The 21,486-nt window shown below is 53.9% G+C and overlaps 1 protein-coding gene across 3 annotated transcripts in view; it reads right to left on the reverse strand.

Moving 5' to 3' along the window:
* The window catches only part of EVL (Enah/Vasp-like), a 136,843-nt gene extending 115,726 nt beyond the window's left edge, over positions 1–21,117 (reverse strand). Inside the window, exon 1 of one of the 3 annotated variants that reach the window (XM_077474674.1) lies at positions 20,965–21,117. Coding sequence is in view for 2 of the 3 variants with exons in the window: in XM_077474671.1 (XP_077330797.1) it covers positions 20,033–20,043 (11 nt within the window). In the remaining variant the exon portion in view is untranslated. Of the gene's footprint in view, positions 1–20,032; positions 20,175–20,354; positions 20,584–20,964 lie in introns of those variants that run through there. The other 2 variants (XM_077474672.1, XM_077474671.1) reach the window with 2 other exon arrangements.
* Between the last annotated feature and the right edge of the window lie 369 nt (positions 21,118–21,486).

Genomic DNA, 21,486 nt, shown 5'->3' on the forward strand with positions numbered 1-21,486 from the left:
ATAGGGGATGGGGAAGAGCCTGGGATAGGGGACGGGGCGGGAATATCCTAGGATAGGGGATGGGGAAGAGCCTGGGATAGGGGGCGGAAGATCCCTGGATAGGTGATGGGATGGGAATATCCCAGGATAGGGGATGGGACAGGAATATCCCGGGATAGGGGATGGGGAGGGAATATCCCGGGATAGGGGATGGGGAGGGAATATTCCGGGATAGGGGAGGGAATATCCCGGGATAGGGGACGGGGAGGGAATATCCTGACGGGGAAGAGCCTGGGATTTGGATGGGTGGGAATTTCTCCGGGGTCTCTCAGAGGAGATTTATCATGGCGGTGGTCGCAGTGTAGAGGGAATAAGATGATGAATTGTTGAGAAATGAAACAAGATTTATTTTCGATGACCTCTGCCTGACCCCAGAATATTATTACCCCTCCCCCAACTAATGGCTGGAATGACAAATCATACAGGAAATCCCCCCAGATGCCCTTCCTGGGGTCCTCCTGTAGGTGTCCTCATCATTGCCTGCAGAATGTGGGTACTTCCTATTGGCTCCAGGGGGCGGGGACAGGAGCCCAGGCAGATAAGGAGGCGGGATAAATGTCCGGTCGGCTCATAAAGGAACTGTGACTCCATTACAGGATGGATTTTCGGGGGTATTTGTGGCCCCTGGGCTCTCTATCCCTGTGAGGTGGTCCCACCTTGTCGGGGGAAGGGCGCTGGTTGGGGGACACTCAGCAGGAGTGAAGAAGTGGGGGTTTAGTGATATGTCAGTGGTTGGGAAGGTCCCCCGAGGGCACCTACCATGGGGGGTCCTCATTCTGATGGACTGGACCTGAGACCACTGGGAAGGCCTTGTGAGAAAAGTGTCATTAATGACTACTGGGGGGCCAAAGAGGTGCCGAGAACCTGAGTCACAGCCTAGGGCCACCCCCCCCCCCCCCGGAAAGAGGATGTGTGGGCCCCACCCACCACCCCGGCAACTATGATGTGTGGGTCCCGCCCACCACCCCGCCAACTATCCCATGTGGGCCCCACCCACCATCCCGGCAACTATGACGTGTGGGTCCCGCCCACCACCCCGGCAACTATGACGTGTGGGTCCCGCCCACCACCCCGGCAACTATGACGTGTGGGTCCTGCCCACCACCCCGGCAACTATGACGTGTGGGTCCCGCCCACCACCCCGGCAACTATGACGTGTGGGTCCCGCCCACCACCCCGGCAACTATGACGTGTGGGTCCGGCCGCTCCGCCAACTATGATGTGTGGGTCCGGCCCACCGCCCCGGCAACTACATTTTGGCACTGCCCACCCTGCAACTATGATGTGTGGGCCCCACCCACCACCCCGGCAACTATGATGTGTGGGCCCCGCCCACCACCCCGGCAACTACATTTTGGCCCTGTCCACCCTGCAACTATGACGTGTGGGCCCCACCCAACACCCCGGCAACTATGACGCGTGGGCCCCGCCCAGGATCAGGCTTAAAGTAACTGTGACCCCTCCCCTTGCATAACAATCCATTCAGTATAAAACAGAAATGAAAGGAAAATATTTGTGTATAGAGGTGGAGGGAGGGGGAGAGGAGGGGGGAGGGGGGGGAGGGGAGAGGAGGGGGGAGGGGAGAGGGGGAGGAAGGAGATTAGGGGGGGGAGAAGAGGGGAGCGGAGGGAGGAGGGGGAGAAGAAGGGGGGAGGGGAGCAAGGAGAGGGAGGAGGGGAGGGAGGAGAGGGGGAGAGAGGGGAGGGGGAGAGAGGGGAGGGGGAGAAGAAGGGGGAGAGGAGAGGAGGAGGGGGAGGGAGAGGAGGGGGAGAAGGGAGGGGGAGAAGGAGGGGGAGGGGTGAGGAGGAGGGAGGGGAGAGGAGGGGAGAGGAGGGGAGGGAGGGAGAAGGAGGGGAGGGAGAAGGAGGGGAGGGAGAAGGAGGGGAGGGAGGGAGGGAGAAGGAGGGGAGGGAGGGAGGGAGAAGGAGGGGAGGGAGGGAGGGAGAAGGAGAAGGAGAAGGGGGGAGAGGAGGATGGGAAGAAGAAGGGGGGAGAGGAGGAGGGGGGGAAGAAGAAGGGGGGAGAGGAGGAGGGGGGAAGAAGAAGGGGGGAGAGGAGGAGAGGGAATAAGAAGGGGGGAGAGGAGGAGAGGGAATAAGAAGGGGGGAGAGGAGAGGGGGATGGGAGAAGAAGGGGGGAGAGGAGGAGGAGGGAGAAGAAGGGGGGAGAGGAGGAGGGGGAAGAAGAAGGGGGGAGAGGAGGAGGGGGAAGAAGAAGGGGGGAGAGGAGGAGGAGGAAGAAGAAGGGGGGGGGGAGAGGAGGAGGAGGGAGAGGGGGAGGGGGTAGCACAGACATTAAGCGGCACACCCACCCAGCACACATGTGAAGAGCTCTGGGGAATCTGGCTGCAGTGGATTACGAGATAAAGGTGATCTGATTCCTTTCAGCGATCGATTCCATTGGAAAGCACACGGCATGGTCTCTCCCTGGAAGCGATCGATGTGGGAAGATATCGGAGTCACGGCGGTGATATTGAAGAATTCGCATGGCTGGTTTCCATGGAAACTGATTTTTCTATAGAAGGCGGTGGGCGGAGGGAAGGAATGCTCTCGGTGACGGATTTCAGGATTTGACCTCAGAGAGACCTTCGTCCAAACCCAATAAAAGCGACATTCTAATTGGACGAAAGTTTTTAAGGTTTTATTCAATTCTAATGTGCCGGACTGTCTCAGGGATGGTCTAACACTGGCTACATGCTTGCAGGCAGCTCCTGAGAAGCGTCATGTATGTGTCATGTATGTTGTCGCCCTCTTCTATCTCTAATGTCTGGATCGTTCGTCTTTCTTCGATTGTATGACCGATATACTGGAGGAGAAGGACGGCCAATCAGAGAAGAGGCTTTTCTGGTGATGGAGGGCGTGCTGCGGATCTTTGGGTGATCATACAAGTATTGATCTGTGATCAGTTTAGGTCTGAGCGATCGTAGATGAGACTATAAAATATTGAACACACTTTGTGATCATCTGACATGATCAATACATTAATAAATGTAATCCGATTGTCAATCAACTCATCGCTACAATCGATGGGATAGAACGATCGGTTTCTGATTCTTTTATTCTATCAGTTTAGTGGCATTGAATGATTGATTATTGATCAGACAACGATCCCTGAAAACTCCTCCCTTCAGGGACGCCCATCCCCCCTCCACCTAAAAACTGAACTTTTCCCTCAGCCCATCCCCCGCTGGTATTACCTTTTGTATTAGATTGTCAGCTCTCAGGGCGAGGGCTCGCCTACCCCTTCGGATCTGTACTGTCTGCTGAATATTATTAGGAAGAGCAGCGTCTACAAACGATCGGTGCGGCACATTTTCCTGCATCAGTTCGATGACTTTTATCGTCACATAAATCCTAGATTGAGAATTGATCGAGCCTTTTGGTCAAACGATCGGAATTCTTCTCATCATTCACAAACCAATACAATGGATCATTCTGTGGATAGGGCGGGGGGAGGGCTGGATCCTCTATCAGCACCCCCGCTCAGATATTTCTAATATTCAGTTCATTCCGGTAAGATCGATACATAAAGCCAACGCATTTCGGGTTGTGTATATATATACCTGCGCTGCACCCATACCTCAACTACGTCCGTACCCACGTCGCATTCATTCCTGCACCATACCCGCGCTGCACCCATACCTCAACTATATCCGTACCCGGGCCACATTCATACCTGCGCCGCATTCATACCCACACCGCATCCATACCCGGGCCACATTCACACCCATGCCGCATTCATACCCGCACCATACACACGCTGCGCCCATACACACGCCGCATTCATTTCCGCACCATACCCGCGCTGCACCCATACCCCAACTACGTCTGTACCTGCTCCACATCCATACCTGCGCCGGATTCATACCCGCACCATACCTGCACTGCACCCATACCTCAACTACGTCCGTACCCATGCCGCATTCATTCCCGCACCATACCCGCGCTGCACCCATACCCGCGCCACATTCACACCCGTGCCACATTCATACCCACGCCACATCCATACCCGCACCATACCTGCACTGCACCCATACCCCAACTACGTCCGTACCCATGCCGCATTCATTCCCGCACCATACCCGCGCTGCACCCATACCCCAACTATATCCGTACCCGCGCCGCATCCATACCCGGAACATACCTGCGCTGCACCCATACCCCAACTACGTCTGTACCCGCGCCGTATCCATACCCGTGCCGCATTCATACCCCAACTACGTCCGTACCCGCGGACCCCAATGGAGTCACAAACAGGAATATAAAATAAAAACTTTCCTCACTTATAGGCTTGCCATACACTATACAATCTTCATTTATACAAAGATCTTTACAGAAATAGAACTCAATATACAGATATTATTCATTACCCATATACAGCGTGTGCGGGAAACGCCCAACAAGAGGGACTGTGCGCCCTTCAGACTCCGCACAGATCTACCAACAGGGACTCTTAGGAGGCGAGAGCGTATAAAACGCACAGCGCCCATACGCCAACTACTTCCGTACCCGCGCCGCATCCATACCCACGCTGCACCCATACGTCAACTACTTCCGTATCCGCGCCGCATCCATACCCCAACTACATCCGTACCTGCGCCGCATCCATACCCCAACTACTTCCATACCCGCGCCGCATCCATAACCGCGCTGCACCCATACCCCAACTACATCCGTACCCGCGCCGCATCCATACCCGCGCTGTACCCATACCCCAACTACATCCGTACCCACGCCGCATCCATACCCCAACTACATCCGTACCCGCGCCACATCCATACCCGCGCTGCACCCATACGCCAACTACTTCCGTAACCGCGCCGCATCCATACCCCAACTACTTCCGTACCCGCGCCGCATCCATACCCCAACTACATCCGTACCGGCGCCGCATCCATACCCACGCCGCATCCATACCCCAACTACATCTGTACCCGCGCCGCATCCATACCCCAACTACATCCGTACCGGCGCCGCACCCATACCCGCGCCGCATCCATACACCAACTACATCTGTACCCGTGCCGCATCCATACCCCAACTACATCCATACCCGCGCCGCATCCATACCCCAACTACATCCGTACCCGCGCTGCATCCATACCGGCGCCGCACCCATACCCCAACTACATCCGTACCCGCGCCGCATCCATACCCGCACTGCACCCATACCCCAACTACATCCGTACCCGCGCCGCATCCATACCCCAACTACTTTCGTACCCGTGCCGCATTCATACCCGCGCTGTACCCATACCCCAACCTCTATCCGTACTCACGCCGCATTCATACCTCAACTACGTCTGTACCCGCGGCGCATCCATACCCCAACTACATCCGTACCCGCGGCGCATTCATACCCGCACCATACCTGCGCTGCACCCATACATCAACTACGTCCATACCTGCACCGCATCCATACCCCAACTACGTCCGTACCCGCGCTGCATTCATACCTGCGCTGCACCCATACCCCAACTACTTCCGTACCCGCGCCATACATCAACTACGTCCGTACCCGCGCCGCATCCATACCCACACCATACCTGCGCTGCACCCATACCCCAACTACGTCCGTACCCGCGCTGCATTCATACTCGCACCATACCTGCACTGCACCCATACCCCAACTACGTCCGTACCCGTGCCGCATCCATACCTGCACCGCATTCATACCCACGCCACATCCATACCCGCGCCACATTCACGCCCATGCTGCATTCATACCCACTCCACATTCATACCCACACCATACACACGCCGTATCCATACCCACCCCGCATTCATTCCCGCACCATACCCGCGCTGCACACATACCCCAACTACGTCCGTACCTGCGCCACATCCATACCTGCACCGGATTCATACCCGCACCATACCTGCGCTGCACCCATACCTCAACTACGTCCGTACCCACGTCGCATTCATTCCTGCACCATACCCGCGCTGCACCCATACCCCAACTATATCCGTACCCACGCCGCATCCATACCCGCACCATACCTGTGCTGCACCCATACCCCAACTACGTCCGTACCCGTGCCGCATCCATACCCGCACCATGCCTGCACTGCACCCATAACCCAACTACGTCCGTACCCGCGCCGCATCCATACCCGTGCCACATTCATACCCACTCCGCATTCATACCCTCCCCATACATGCGCTGCACCCATACCCGTACCATACCTGCGCTGCACCCATACCTCAACTATATCCGTACCCGGGCCACATTCATACCTGCGCCGCATTCATACCCACGCCGTATCCATACCCGTACCACATTCACACCCATGCCGCATTCATACCCACTCCGCATTCATACCAGCACCATACACACGCTGCACCCATACCCACGCCGCATCCATTCCCGCACCATACCCGCGCTGCACCCCTACCCCAACTACGACCGTACCTGCGCCACATCCATACCTGCGCCGGATTCATACCCGCACCATACCTCAACTACGTCCGTACCCATGCCGCATTCATTCCCGCACCATACCTGCGCTGCACCCATACCCCAACTATATCCGTACCCGCGCCGCATCCATACCCGGACCATACCTGCGCTGCACCCATACCCCAACTATGTCTGTACCCGCGCCGCATCCATACCCGCACCATACCTGCGCTGCACCCATACCCCAACTATATCCGTACCCGCGCCGCATCCATACCCGGACCATACCTGCGCTGCACCCATACCCCAACTATGTCTGTACCCGCGCCGCATCCATACCCGCACCATACCTGCGCTGCACCCATACCCCAACTACATCCGTACCCATGCCGCATTCATTCCCACACCATACCCGCGCTGCACCCATACCCCAACTATATCCGTACCCGCACCGTATCCATACCCGGACCATACCTGCGCCGCATTCATACCCCAACTATGTCCGTACCCGGGCCGCATCCATACCCGCACCATACCTGCGCTGCACCCATACCCCAACTACGTCCGTACCCGCGTCGTATCCATACCCGCACCATACCTGCGCTGCACCCATACCCCAACTACGTCTGTACCCGCACCGCATCCATAACCGCACCATACCTGCGCTGCACCCATACCCCAACTACGTCCGTACCCGTGCCGTATCCATACCCGCACCACATTCACACCCGTGCCACATTCATACCCACGCCGCATTCATACCTGCACCATACCTGCGCTGCACCCATACCCGTACCATACCTGCGCTGCACCCATACCTCAACTATGTCCGTACCCGGGCCACATTCATACCCGCGCCGCATTCATACCCACGCCGCATTTATACCCGCACCATACCTGCGCTGCACCCATAGCCCAACTATATCCGTACCCGCACCATACCTGCACTGCACGCATACCTCAACTACGTCCGTACCCGCGCCACATCCATACCCGCACCATACCTGCGCTGCACCCATACCCCAACTACGTCCGTACCCGTGCCGCATCCATACCCCAACTACGTCCGTACCCGTGCCGCATCCATACCTGTGCCACATTCATACCCGCACCCATACCCCAACTACATCCATACCCACGCCACATTCACACCCGCGCCACATTCATACCCGCACCATACCTGCGCTGCACCCATACCCGCGCCGCATTCATACTCGCACCATACACGAGCTGCACATATACCCACTCCGCATTCATACTCGCACCATACACGTGCTGCATCCATACCCACGCTGCATTCATTCCCGCACCATACCCACGCTGCACCCATACCCCAACTACGTCCGTACCCGTGCCGCATCCATACCCACGCCACATTCATACCCGAGCCGCATTCATATCCACACCATACACGCACTGCACCCATACCCGCGCCTCATCCATACCCCAACTACTTCCATACCCGCGCCGCATCCATACCCATGCCATATCCATACCTGTGCCGCATTCATTCCTGCAGCACATTCATACCCGCGCCATGCATGTGCTGCACCCATACCCGGACCGCACCCATATCCCATACATTGTCCTGGAGACAAAACTTCTGAGAACTCCTAAAAGTCCAAATAAATCCTTCCAGAAGGACGATAGTCCAGGAAAATTCCAGAACATATGAAGAGAATTTGAAGCAGGAAGGTCACATCTAGAACAAGCAATTCTTGAACCCAATCCCATACGGACCACTTTGGCTGGAGTGTGGGTTAAGTCAGCGGTTCTCACCTCCTGACCTCGGGACCCACTAACAGGCCAGGTTTGCCGGATAACTGAAATCCATCCCAGGTGATCTCATTGGCTGCTCAGTGATTGCCGTATTCTAGTCTGTATCTCCCCCAAGGTAATACAGAAAAACTGGCCTGTCGGTGGGTCCTGAGGACCGGAGACGAGACCACTGGAGGAAGTTGGGACTAAACCTACAATGAATGAACTGATTACATCCTGAAAGCCTCTTCCCAGTCCTCCTCAGAAAGCTCAGGCCATAGCAACAGCCATTTGTGATAAGAATTCAGGAAGGGGTCAGCCCCAGAAAACTGAAGACAACCATAAAAACTTGTTACTAGTTTGGAGACTTCAGGATAAAACAATAGGCCTTCAATGGAAGATTCCATGAGCTCTATCCTCACAGTCCCAAACTGCGTCTGAATGGCATGCCACAATTTATTATCAATGTCACATCTATTTCTTAGGGGTTTCGAAGGGCACAAAAATGTTATCAGGTAAGTAATATACACTATACAATCTGATTGTACAATCTCTGCACAATTTATTTTAAGGTTACCAAAACTAACCCCAATCCAACAATCACTAACCTGAGTGTTCGATATTCTGGTCCATGTCTGCAGCGTTTGAGTTAGTGTTCTGGATTTTTATAACTGAAATTTCCTGTACTGAGCTTCTAACTTCCTGTACTCAGCTCCTAACTTCCTGTACTCAGCTCCTAACTTCCTGTACTCAGCTCCTAACTTCCTGTACTCAGCTCCTAACTTCCCGTACTCAGCTTCTAACTTCCCGTACTCAGCTTCTAACTTCCCGTACTCAGCTTCTAACTTCCCGTACTCAGCTCCTAATTTCCCGTAATCAACGCCTAACTTCCCGTACTCAGCTCCTAACTTCCCGTACTCAGCTCCAAACTACCCGTACTCAGCTCCAAACTACCCGTACTCAGCTCCAAACTTCCCGTAATCAACGCCTAACTTCCCGTACTCAGCTCCTAACTTCCCGTACTCAGCTCCTAACTTCCCGTACTCAGCTCCTAACTTCCCGTACTCAGCTCCTAACTTCCCGTACTCAGCTCCTAACTTCCCGTACTCAGCTCCTAACTTCCTGTACTCAGCTCCTAACTTCCTGTACTCAGCTCCTAACTTTTTGTACTGAGCTCCTTATTGTCTTACGATTGATGGTAGATGTAAACAAAAATTCCTGAAGGGACAAAGTACAAATCATTTTTCGTAGATGAACAGAACGAATGATTTTTGGGTTAATATCGATCGCTTTTGTAGGAAATGAATGACTGCGCATGATCAGAAACCATAAACCACAGAAAAGTCTTTGTCCTACGAGAATTTTCCTACATCATTTCCTTCCTCGGTCCCGACTTGCTGTGAAACAAAGAAAATCAGACGATCGTTCGCCCGATTTTCTCATAGTGTATGACCGGCCTTAATTTAAGCTTTAAAGTCGTTAGAAAAGGGCTCAAATGTCAGTTATATAAATCAAATGCTGCAGATATGGAAAATCCAATGCTCAGGTTGGCAACTGTCGGATCGGCAATAGGCTTCGGGTGGATCTCTGGAAATGTATTCTTTAATATGGTGACAGCAGGACGCCATCATAGGTGTCGCAGTGTGCCATCTCTCCGACGCGTTTTACCCTTGACCTTGCTGTATTCCATTTCTAGAAGGAACACCTCATTGCTGGCAGAGTATTTATACCGGCCCCTCCCCCTCACTGTAAAACATTGGAAAACTCTTGGAGTTCTGCCCGGACGCTCTTGGCCACGAGCTGCACTTCGGGGATTAAATGCGCTCTATAAATCTTCTGAGTAACGGCGCCCTTTGCCACATTATAGTAGCAGCTGCCTGTTTTACCACAGGAGTGCGCCACACAAGTGCCCTGCCACCTGACTGCCAGGTGAGAACATAAAGAGCTTAAAGCTCAATTTCACCCCAAAAAACTAAGTGTATGTCAGGACAGAAAAAATCCCTACAATACATTTCCATTTCCCCATGATGGTCCAGGAGACATCCAGTGTGCTCCTTATTTCCTGCACTCGGCTGCTTACTTCCTGCACTCGGCTCCTCACTTTCTGTGCTGAGCTCCTCACTTCCTGCGCTGAGCTCCTCCCTTCCTGCGCTGAGCCCCTCACTTCCTGCGCTGAGCCCCTCACTTCCTGCGCTGAGCCCCTCACTTCCTGCACTGAGCCCCTCACTTCCTGTACTGCGCTCCTCACTTCCTGTGCTGAGCTCCTCACTTCCTGCGCTGAGCTCCTCCCTTCCTGTGCTGAGCTCCTCTCTTCCTGCGCTGAGCTCCTCACTTCCTGCACTGAGCTCCTCACTTCCTGTACTGAGCTCCTCACTTCCTGCACTGAGCTCCTCACTTCCTGCACTGAGCTCCTCATTTCCTGTTCCGAGCTCCTTGCTTCCTGTACCGAGCTCCTCACTTCCTGTACCGAGCTCCCAACTTCCTGTATGCAGCTCCTAACTTCCTGTACTGAACTCCTCACTTCTTGTGCTCAGCTCCCACCTTCCTGTACCGAGCTCCTCGCTTCCTGTACTGAGCTCCTCGCTTCCTGTACTCAGCTCCTCACTTCCTGTACTCAGCTCCTCACTTCCTGTACTCAGCTCCTCACTTCCTGTACCGAGCTCCCACCTTCCTGTGTACTGAGCTCCTCGCTTCCTGTACTCAGCTCCCAACTTCCTGTACGCAGTTCCTCACTTCCTGTACTGAACTCCTCACTTCCTGTGCCCAGCTCCCACCTTCGTGTACCGAGCTCCCAACTTCCTGTACTGAACTCCTCACTTCATGTACTGCAGGGTTGCCCCATCCTCTTCCTGTGGCTGGACTTCGGGCACACAGAGGGTTAATAGCTTTGGGTTCCAAACTGACCAATGATGGGACTCATCCCCTTCTCCTCCAATGAGGAAAGGTGATGTCCCTGCCTGTAACACAATCTGTGAATGGAGGAGGGAATCCCATGACATGATCAGTAGCTCAGCCTGGAGCCACCCTGTGTGCCAGACAGCCAATCACAGGAAAAGGACGGGGAATCCCCGCAGGGAAGATTCCTCACAGATCCGGCTGTCTGCAGGACGTGGGACAACCTCCCTTACAGATAAGTCCCAGGTAAGTCCCAGAGCAAAAAAACTAGACTTCAGCTTTAATAGCCATAATCATCTCTGTACCTTATTACTTCCATCCGTCATCGCTCTGCACTGCGTTCTTCTCATACAATCCCCCCGATGAAAGACGAACGCAACAGCTGTGCCGCCAGCGAGGAGCTTCCACTGACCCCTCCCCCGCCACAGACTCCCACAATGTTGTTATACAGATCCGTCTATAATACAGCACCGATATAATGTATACAGGAGGGGTATACGGGGCGTGGAGGAGGAGTCACCGACGGGCCCCGGATAACCCTTTTGTAGTAGTGCCACTTCACACCCCATAGTGCTTCTTTTGATGCGTTAGAACCAACAGGCACCCACTTTGAGTAACTTCAGACCAGACTCAGAACGGTTCATACAACTTTTACTGAAGAAAGGTGGCAGAACAGTTCAATATGAGCAATGTCTTTCCTCTAACCCTAACTATAGTAGCGTGGCTGCCCAGGCATACCTCCAAGAGTCCAATATTGCATTGTCTATGGCTGGATGTCTTCTGAAAACCCCGGTACCTTCAACAGCACCAGATAATTCCACTCACAGGTAATACTGGAAGCCCCCAGAACACGGGCACTGTGTTTTTATATTACAGGTGGGCCGGCTAGGGCCAAAAGCCTGGGAACTGAGCTTGCAGCACTTAACCCTTTCCCCAGCCTGGGCCAATCGCTGATTTACTAGAACTAAACACAGTCCAACCTGCCTACAGATTACAGATGCCTGCCCTAGTAAAGCTTGGTAAATCCCGGTCAGGATTCCAGGAGACCGGAGCTTTGCTAAAGCCTAGCCAGGATTCCCAGAGTCGAGAGGTTTTGTAAAACCTGCTCAGGGTTACAGAGCCAGGGGGTTTGTAAAGCCTGGTCAGGATTCCTGAACCCTGGAGGTCGGTCAGGACTGCAAGGGGCCAGAGGTTTGGTAAAGCCTGGTCAGGGTCCCGGAGCTCAGAGGTTTAGAAAAGCATGGTCAGGGTCCCAGAGCTCTGAACGTTTAGAAAAGCCTAGTTAGGGTCCCGGAGCTCGGAACGTTTAGAAAAGCCTAGTTAGGGTCCTGGAGCTCGGAACGTTTAGAAAAGCGTAGTTAGGGTCCCGGAGCTCGGAACATTTAGAAAAGCCTAGTTAGGGTCCTGGAGCTCGGAACGTTTAGAAAAGCGTAGTTAGGGTCCCGGAGCTCGGAACGTTTAGAAAAGCCTAGTCAAGCTCCTGGAGTCTGCGGGCCTAGATAAAGACTTGGGAGAGATGAAGTCTCCAATTCTGAGTCCATGTTTTGGGGGTTCCCAGTACCTTCTGACTTTGCACAGCCCCTCTGGGGTTGGGGGCCGGGGGCCCTCCCTTCTCACCCTCTGACGGGGCAGGATAATGGAGGGTCTGCCGGGGGGGGGGGCAACCTGTCAGGGGTCAATTTTTTCATGGAGTTCAGCTTTAAAGTTCATTCTGCCCAAGCTCAGACAGTGTCGTATTTCAGTCACTGGGGGTGGGAGGTATATATATGTATATGTCAGGGGGCGGGACTGTGACACACAGACTGTCTGCCCCGGAAATGAAAACATTTCATACTTCAGCAACATTGGAACACATTTTGGAAGTGGTCATGTCCCAGTTCCACATACTGAGGATCCCGGCAGATCAGAGCAATGTATATATATATAGCGGCTGCTGCCAGCGAGCCGAATGTAAACCGCTATAAATCAGCGTATAAATACGCGGAAGGTCGCACTTCGTTTTCTGGGTGTTCTGCAAAGCTGAGTTGCCAAAATGATGTTTATGGAAGGAATTGGGTGAGATGTTCCTTCCTTGAAAGGAAAAAGTTTGTAGGAAAAAATTTCAACAAAATATTTCCCAATGATGACTCTGGGAACATTCATAATGGATGAAATATGGAGGCCAGGCTCCGCCCACACAGGGCACACGTTCACCTAACATCCAAATCTGGTTGCTGCGGCTCAATCCCCAAAACCCAGAAGTCCCGGGAACTTGCCTTCCCTCGGTATCACCTAAACTGGGAGAAGCAAAGGGTCACTTTAATGGGACCCCAAAACTGGAAAAGAAGAGACTGAACACTTTTCCGCTGCCCTTCGCCACCTTTGTGCCACTCAGGAGAAATGTCCCCGCAGAGTTCAGTGTCCCTTCAGCCGACCTCCACATCACCGCCACCCCCTGCATGGATGTGGAGGATCTGCTGAACGTTGCTGGGATCAGAGTGATCAACACTCCCAGCAGAAGATTGTTCTAGAATGGGGTGGTGCCCTGGTGGCATGGAACCCCTCTCTCCACCTTCCATGACTATTTGTCAATCACAAGGATAAACCAATAGCAAAGTACGAAAAACAAGAAGAAGCTGAGCCTGACTACAATTCCAGGTTCCTACTTGTATATTAGAGCACCCCTCAGGGTTCCCGAGAGACTCTACAAGATACCCAATCGTTGTCTTATAGAGAGGACCACACACTGCAGACTTAGGAAGGAAAGTCGTTATTTGCATATTGGGGTCACCACCCACTTTAAGGAATATCAGGAGAAGAATTCAGGGAGACGTATAATAATGGTCTTGTCTGCCCCCAGAAGCCTTGGACAGAGGATGGTGGGATTTGAAGACGGATTCCAGGAAATAACAGGAGAAGAATAAACGGTCCTTATTTATAGGGAAGGCAATACATAAACAGTTGGGAAAGATCCCTTTAAATAGAAGTCAACCCAGGAGGGGGCCACAAACAAACCCAGTGTACAAACTAAAGTAGAACTGAAGGGTTGGGTTTTTTTTTCATTTTGGATGGAGCTAAGGGAGGGTTGTAACCCCTGTCAGTTTTTGCTGTCTGTGCCCCATAGAGGAGCTTTCCATTTACTTCCTGCCCCATAGTGAAGACAGGAAGTGAGACGAAATCCCTCCAAAGTGAGGGAATCCTGATTGTCACCAGTGGAAGATGTCCACACTATTCATGTTAACGTGACAACCCAAAATTTGGCATTTTATATTATTTTCACTTTTGATGATAACAGTAAACAGGACAGATAGAGAGGGCAAATCTCTCAAATGGGGGCACAGAAGCCAATAAAAACCTGTATATAGAGCATCTCTGGTCACAGGACTACGTATCCCACGATACCTTGCAGATTCCTGTACTGACTCCACCTCCTGAAACTCCTCCCCCTCAGAAGGCGGGCTCTGTGAAATGTGTGGCACAGCCGTGCCTCCTCACAGGGCTTTCTGACTCGTGTCACAGAATTCCAGGAAGTCCATGTCTGGGGTCTTCACAAGGTAAGTTCTATACACTGAAGATACTCAGAGGTGGATATAGCTTCCACCTGGTGATCCCGCCAGTAACACACTTCCTGTGCTCAGGTAACAACGCTCAGTGTACTGTATCTATGGAGGAGCAGTGTCTCTACTTATCCGAGGCAGAACCCCCAACATCACCTCTTCAGCTGTCAGACATCTGACTGGTGTGACGTGGCCCATCCTACGTCCTGACTGGTGTGACGTGGCCCATCCTACGTCCTGACTGGTGTGACGGGTCCCATCCTACGTCCTGACTGGTGTGACGGGACCCATCCTACGTCCTGACTGGTGTGACGGGACCCATCCTACGTCCTGACTGGTGTGACGGGACCCATCCTACGTCCTGACTGGTGTGACGGGACCCATCCTACGTCCTGACTGGTGTGACGGGACCCATCCTACGTCCTGACTGGTGTGACGGGACCCATCCTACGTCCTGACTGGTGTGACGGGACCCATCCTACGTCCTGACTGGTGTGACGGGACCCATCCTACGTCCTGACTGGTGTGACGGGGCCCATCCTACGTCCTGACTGGTGTGACGGGGCCCATCCTACGTCCTGACTGGTGTGACGGGACCCATCCTACGTCCTGACTGGTGTGACGGGACCCATCCTACGTCCTGACTGGTGTGACGGGGCCCATCCTACGTCCTGACTGGTGTGACGGGGCCCATCCTGCGTCCTGACTGGTGTGACGGGACCCATCCTACGTCCTGACTGGTGTGACGGGACCCATCCTACGTCCTGACTGGTGTGACGGGACCCATCCTACGTCCTGACTGGTGTGACGGGGCCCATCCTACGTCCTGAATGGTGTGACGGGGCCCATCCTACGTCCTGACTGGTGTGACGGGGCCCATCCTACGTCCTGACTGGTGTGACGGGACCCATCCTACGTCCTGACTGGTGTGACGGGACCCATCCTACGTCCTGACTGGTGTGACGGGACCCATCCTACATCTGACTGGTGTGACGGGACCCATCCTACGTCCTGACTGGTGTGACGGGACCCATCCTACGTCCTGACTGGTGTGATGGGGCCCATCCTACGTCCTGACTGGTGTGATGGGGCCCATCCTACGTCCTGACTGGTGTGATGGGGCCCATCCTACGTCCTGACTGGTGTGATGGGGCCCATCCTACGTCCTGACTGGTGTGATGGGGCCCATCCTACATCTGACTGGTGTGATGGGGCCCATCCTACATCTGACTGGTGTGATGGGGCCCATCCTACATCTGACTGGTGTGATGGGACCCATCCTACGTCCTGACTGGTGTGACAGGACCCATCCTACGTCCTGACTGGTGTGACGGGACCCATCCTACGTCCTGACTGGTGTGACGGGACCCATCCTACGTCCTGACTGGTGTGACGGGGCCCATCCTACGTGGCCAGCTCACTCCCGGGGTCTAGGTGTTGCCAGCTCACTCCCGGGGTCTAGGTGTTGCCAGCTCACTCCCCGGGGTCTAGGTGTTGCCAGCTCACTCCCCGGGGTCTAGGTGTTGCCAGCTCACTCCCCGGGGTCTAGGTGTTGCCAGCTCACTCCCCGGGGTCTAGGTGTTGCCAGCTCACTCCCCGGGGTCTAGGTGTTGCCAGCTCACTCCCCGGGGTCTAGGTGTTGCCAGCTCACTCCCCGGGGTCTAAATGTTGCCAGCTCACTCCCCGGGGTCTAGGTGTTGGCAGCTCACTCCTCGGGGTCTAGGTATTGGCAGCTCACTCCCGGGTCTAGGTGTTGGCAGTTTCTCCTCGGGTCTGGGTGTTGGCAGCTCACTCCTCGGAGTCTAGGTGTTGGCCGCTCACTTCCCGGGTCTATGTGTTGGCAGCTCACTCCCGGGTCTAGGTATTGCCAGCTCACTCCCCGGGGTCTAGGTGTTGCCAGCTCACTCCCGGGGTCTAGGTGTTGCCAGCTCACTCCCCGGGGTCTAGGTGTTGCCAGCTCACTCCCCGGGGTCTAGGTGTTGCCAGCTCACTCCCCGGGGTCTAGGTGTTGCCAGCTCACTCCCCGGGGTCTAGGTGTTGCCAGCTCACTCCCCGGGGTCTAGATGTTGCCAGCTCACTCCCAGGGTCTAGGTGTTGGCAGCTCACTCCTCGGGGTCTAGGTATTGGCAGCTCACTCCCGGGTCTAGGTGTTGGCAGTTTCTCCTCGGGTCTGGGTGTTGGCAGCTCACTCCTCGGAGTCTAGGTGTTGGCCGCTCACTCCCCGGGTCTATGTGTTGGCAGCTCACTCCCGGGTCTAGGTGTTGGCAGCTCACTCTCGGGGTCTAGGTGTTGGCAGCTCACTCCCCGGGGTCTAGGTGTTGCCAGCTCACTCCCCGGGGTCTAGGTGTTGCCAGCTCACTCCCCGGGGTCTAGGTGTTGCCAGCTCACTCCCCGGGGTCTAGGTGTTGCCAGCTCACTCCCCGGGGTCTAGGTGTTGCCAGCTCACTCCCCGGGGTCTAAATGTTGCCAGCTCACTCCCCGGGGTCTAGGTGTTGGCAGCTCACTCCTCGGGGTCTAGGTATTGGCAGCTCACTCCCGGGTCTAGGTGTTGGCAGTTTCTCCTCGGGTCTGGGTGTTGGCAGCTCACTCCTCGGAGTCTAGGTGTTGGCCGCTCACTTCCCGGGTCTATGTGTTGGCAGCTCACTCCCGGGTCTAGGTATTGCCAGCTCACTCCCCGGGGTCTAGGTGTTGCCAGCTCACTCCCGGGGTCTAGGTGTTGCCAGCTCACTCCCCGGGGTCTAGGTGTTGCCAGCTCACTCCCCGGGGTCTAGGTGTTGCCAGCTCACTCCCCGGGGTCTAGGTGTTGCCAGCTCACTCCCAGGGTCTAGGTGTTGGCAGCTCACTCCTCGGGGTCTAGGTATTGGCAGCTCACTCCCGGGTCTAGGTTTTGGCAGTTTCTCCTCGGGTCTGGGTGTTGGCAGCACACTCCTCGGAGTCTAGGTGTTGGCCGCTCACTCCCCGGGTCTATGTGTTGGCAGCTCACTCCCGGGTCTAGGTATTGCCAGCTCACTCCCCGGGGTCTAGGTGTTGGCAGCTCACTCCCGGGGTCTAGGTGTTGGCAGCTCACTCCCCGGGGTCTATGTGTTGCCAGCTCACTCTCGGGGTCTAGGTGTTGGCAGCTCACTTCTCGGGGTCTAGGTGTTGCCAGCTCACTCTTCGGGTCTAGGTGTTGGCAGCTCGCTTCTCGGGGTCTAGGTGTTGGCAGCTCACTCCCAGGGTCTAGGTGTTGCCAGCTCACTCCTCAGGGTCTACAGTGACCCCGCAGCTTTAGCGACCCCTGGATCTACAGCGACCCTGCAGCTACAGCGACCATGCAGTTACAGCAAGCCCCAGATCTACAGCAACCCCGGAGCCACAGCAACCCCGCAGCTACAGCAACCCAGATTTACAGTGACCCCCAGATCTACAGTGACCCCTGGATCTACAGTGACCTCCAAATCTACAGTGACAGCAGATCTACAGCGACCCCAAATTTACATTGACCTCTGATCTACAGTAACCCCGGATCTACAGTGAGCCCCGGATCTACAGCGATCCCCCCAAATCTACAGCGACACAGCAGCTAGTGACAGCAGATCTACAGTGACCCTGCATTTGCAGTAACCTCAAATCTACAGTAACCCCAAATCTACAGTGACAGCAGATCTACAGCGACCCCAAATTTACATTGACCCCCGGATTTACAGTGAGCCCCAGATCTACAGTGACCACCGAATCTACAGTGACCCTGGATCTACAGCGACCCAGATTTACAGTGACCCCCGGATCTACAGCGACCCGCAGCTACAGCAACCCAGATTTACAGTGACCCCCAGATCTACAGTGACCCTGGATCTACAGTGACCCCCGGATCTACAGTGACCCCCAAATGTACAGTGACAGCAGATCTACAGCGACCCCAAATTTACATTGACCCCTGATCTACAGTGACCACCGGATCTACAGCTACCCCCCCAAATCTACAGTACCCCCAAATCTACAGTCACAGCAGATCTACAGCGACCCCCGAATTTACATTGACCCCCGGATCTACAGTGAAGCCCAGATCTACAGTGAGCCCCAGATCTACAGTGACCCCCAGATCTACAGTGAGCCCCCGATCTAGAGTGACCACCGGATTTACAGTGACACTTGATCTACAGTGACCCCTGGATCTATGGTGACCCCCGGATCTATAGTGACCCCCAAATCAAACCCCAGATCTACAGTGGCTCTTGGATCTACAGTGACCCCAGATCTACAGTGACCATGGTTCTATAAAAACCACGGATCTAAAGTGACCCCAGATCTAAGTGACCCCGCATTTACAGTGACCCCAGATGTAAGTGGCCCCCGGATCTACAGTGACCTTGGATCTACAGTGACCCCGGTTCTATAGCAACCCCGGCTCTACAGCTCTAACCCCAGATGTAAGTGACCCCGGATCTACAGCGACTCCAGATCTAACCCCAGATCTAAGTGACCCCTGGATCTACAGTGACACTGGTTCTATAGCAACCCTGGATCTACAGTGACCCCGCTTTTACAGTGACCCCAGATCTACAGTGATCTCAGATCTCAGACCTACAGCGACCCTGGATCTACAGTGACCCCAAATTTATAGTGACAGCAGATCTACAGTGACCCCAGATCTAACCCCATATCTATAGACAACAACCCCAAATCTATAGTGACCCCCGGCTCTATAGTGACCCCCAGATCTAGCCCCATATCTACAGACAGCGACCCCAAATCTACAGCAACCCCCAGCTCTATAGTGACCCCGGATCTACAACGACCCCGGTATTATAGCAACACCGGATCTACAGTGACCCACAGCTATAGCAGATCTATAGCTGTAACATAGTGACAATGTGTCCATCCAAGTGCAACATATTCTTGTTAACCAGCTTTTCTAATCTGATCGTCCCCCATCACCCGGTCCTGATACCCTCGGGGCCGGTATTTTATATATATATATGGGCAACCAAGCAACCAATCAGGACATCGCCTGCAAAACTATTTTACTCATCATATTCATTATCCGATCCGTATACTGCAGTTCTATATACATCTCTAATGACAGCCATCTGTACAACCCCAACTGTCTTCTCCTCCGACCTCTTCCCACAAATGTAACATCTTCATCATCATCCTCATCATCAACATCCTCCTCATCATCTTCATGATCAACATCCTCATCATTATCATCATCTTCATCATAATCATCCTCCTTATCATCATCATTATCATCTTCATCATTTTCATCCCCATCATCATCATAACAATAATAATATTTATGTCGCCTTCTGAGTCATAGTAACAGATACAATCCCCCTCCCCCATTCAATGTGTATATACAGTATATATATATATATATATATATATATATATATATAGAGATGATGATGTTGCTGACTTACTGTAAAAGCATATCTGCCGATGTCCTCAGCACTGCACGGCGCCGAATGATGTCATTGTGAGGGCAGCACTACATTGGTTTGCTGGAATGACGTTTTTTTATATTATTAACCCTTTCCCAGCCAGGGAGCCAAGGACAACCCACCGAGCGAGGGGGGGCACATTCTGCTGTCAGAGGGTTAAATCTTCTCCACTCCCCCGCTCACACAGCCTATGGATGGGGCTGATGTGGAAGGGGTTAATGGAGATAATAGCCCCCCTCCCCCTGGTGGTAGTGAGCAGAATCACACCCTGTGTACCCCCCACTTCCCCCTCCTGTCATACCTCATGCTTGCAGGTCTCCTGTGTGTCTCTGGCTGTCAGATTTCAGGCTGATCATTCATGAGCTGCTGCTGCAGGGCGCTGATGATCTCCTGTCCTGCTGATAGACTGGGTGCAGGCTGCTGGGAGGCTCATGTTTGGTCCAGGCTAGAGATGATCCTTCCCTGCTGACAGCTGATCCAGAGGTCCTGCCATCTTCTCCAGGCTGCAGCACTACATACAAAGACAGTTTTAGCTCTGCTGCCCCCAGAGCCAACCACTGGTACTACATACAAAGGCAGCCTGAGCTCTGCTGCCCCCAGGGTCAACCATTGGTACTACATACAAAGACAGCCTGAGCTCTGCTGCCCCCAGAGCCAACCACTGATACTACATACAAAGACAGCCTGAGCTCTGCTGCCCCCAGAGCCAACCACTGGTACTACAGCCTGAGCTCTGCTGCCCCCAGAGCCAACCACTGGTACTACATACAAAGACAGCCTGAGCTCTGCTGCCCCCAGCGACACCCACTGGTACTACATACAAAGACAGCCTAAAGCGGGATTCCGCTGACCTATCGTTTTTTTTTTCCTGTGTCATTGTAATTCGTTTGTCATGTAATTCTAGTACTCACTACTTGTAGTTTTAGTCTTCCTGGCTTGCCGCTTTCTTGCGCAAATGTAAGTTATAAAACTTCCTCCCGGGTGTTTCCATTTTGCTTTTGGGCATTTGAAGCCCACAAGCATTTAGTTCCGAGATGCGGTGAATGCTGTGCTCCCAGCATTCACCACTCGATCCTGCGCATGCTCATTGACACCAGCGAGCAGCGCCATAAGATTTCGGGTTGCCATCACAACGGGCGGCGGTGGCGGAAGTTCCCGCCCTGTTATGATGGCAACCAAATAAATACTTGCCTGTGTAGTGTCATATTTTGCTCCCCATCATAGAATGCTCCGGAAGTGACATTGCGGCCAGAAATTTTGCACTGCGCCTGCGCGATGCGTTCTAAATCCTTGCACCGTGCGTTCCAGAGGATTTCCGACAATGTAGTTCAGTGAAACCGTCAGATAATGTCACGGGAGTGAGGGGAGGTAATCGTGACATTAACTTTAGACAGATCAGAGAGCGGCGGAGAGAAAGCGGGTAACTGTGGCTC

This window comes from Lithobates pipiens, unplaced genomic scaffold (genome assembly GCF_037356315.1).
Source record: "Lithobates pipiens isolate NorthernLeopardFrog02 unplaced genomic scaffold, aLitPip1_a1.2 Scaffold_120, whole genome shotgun sequence".
Lineage (NCBI taxonomy): Eukaryota > Metazoa > Chordata > Amphibia > Anura > Ranidae > Lithobates > Lithobates pipiens.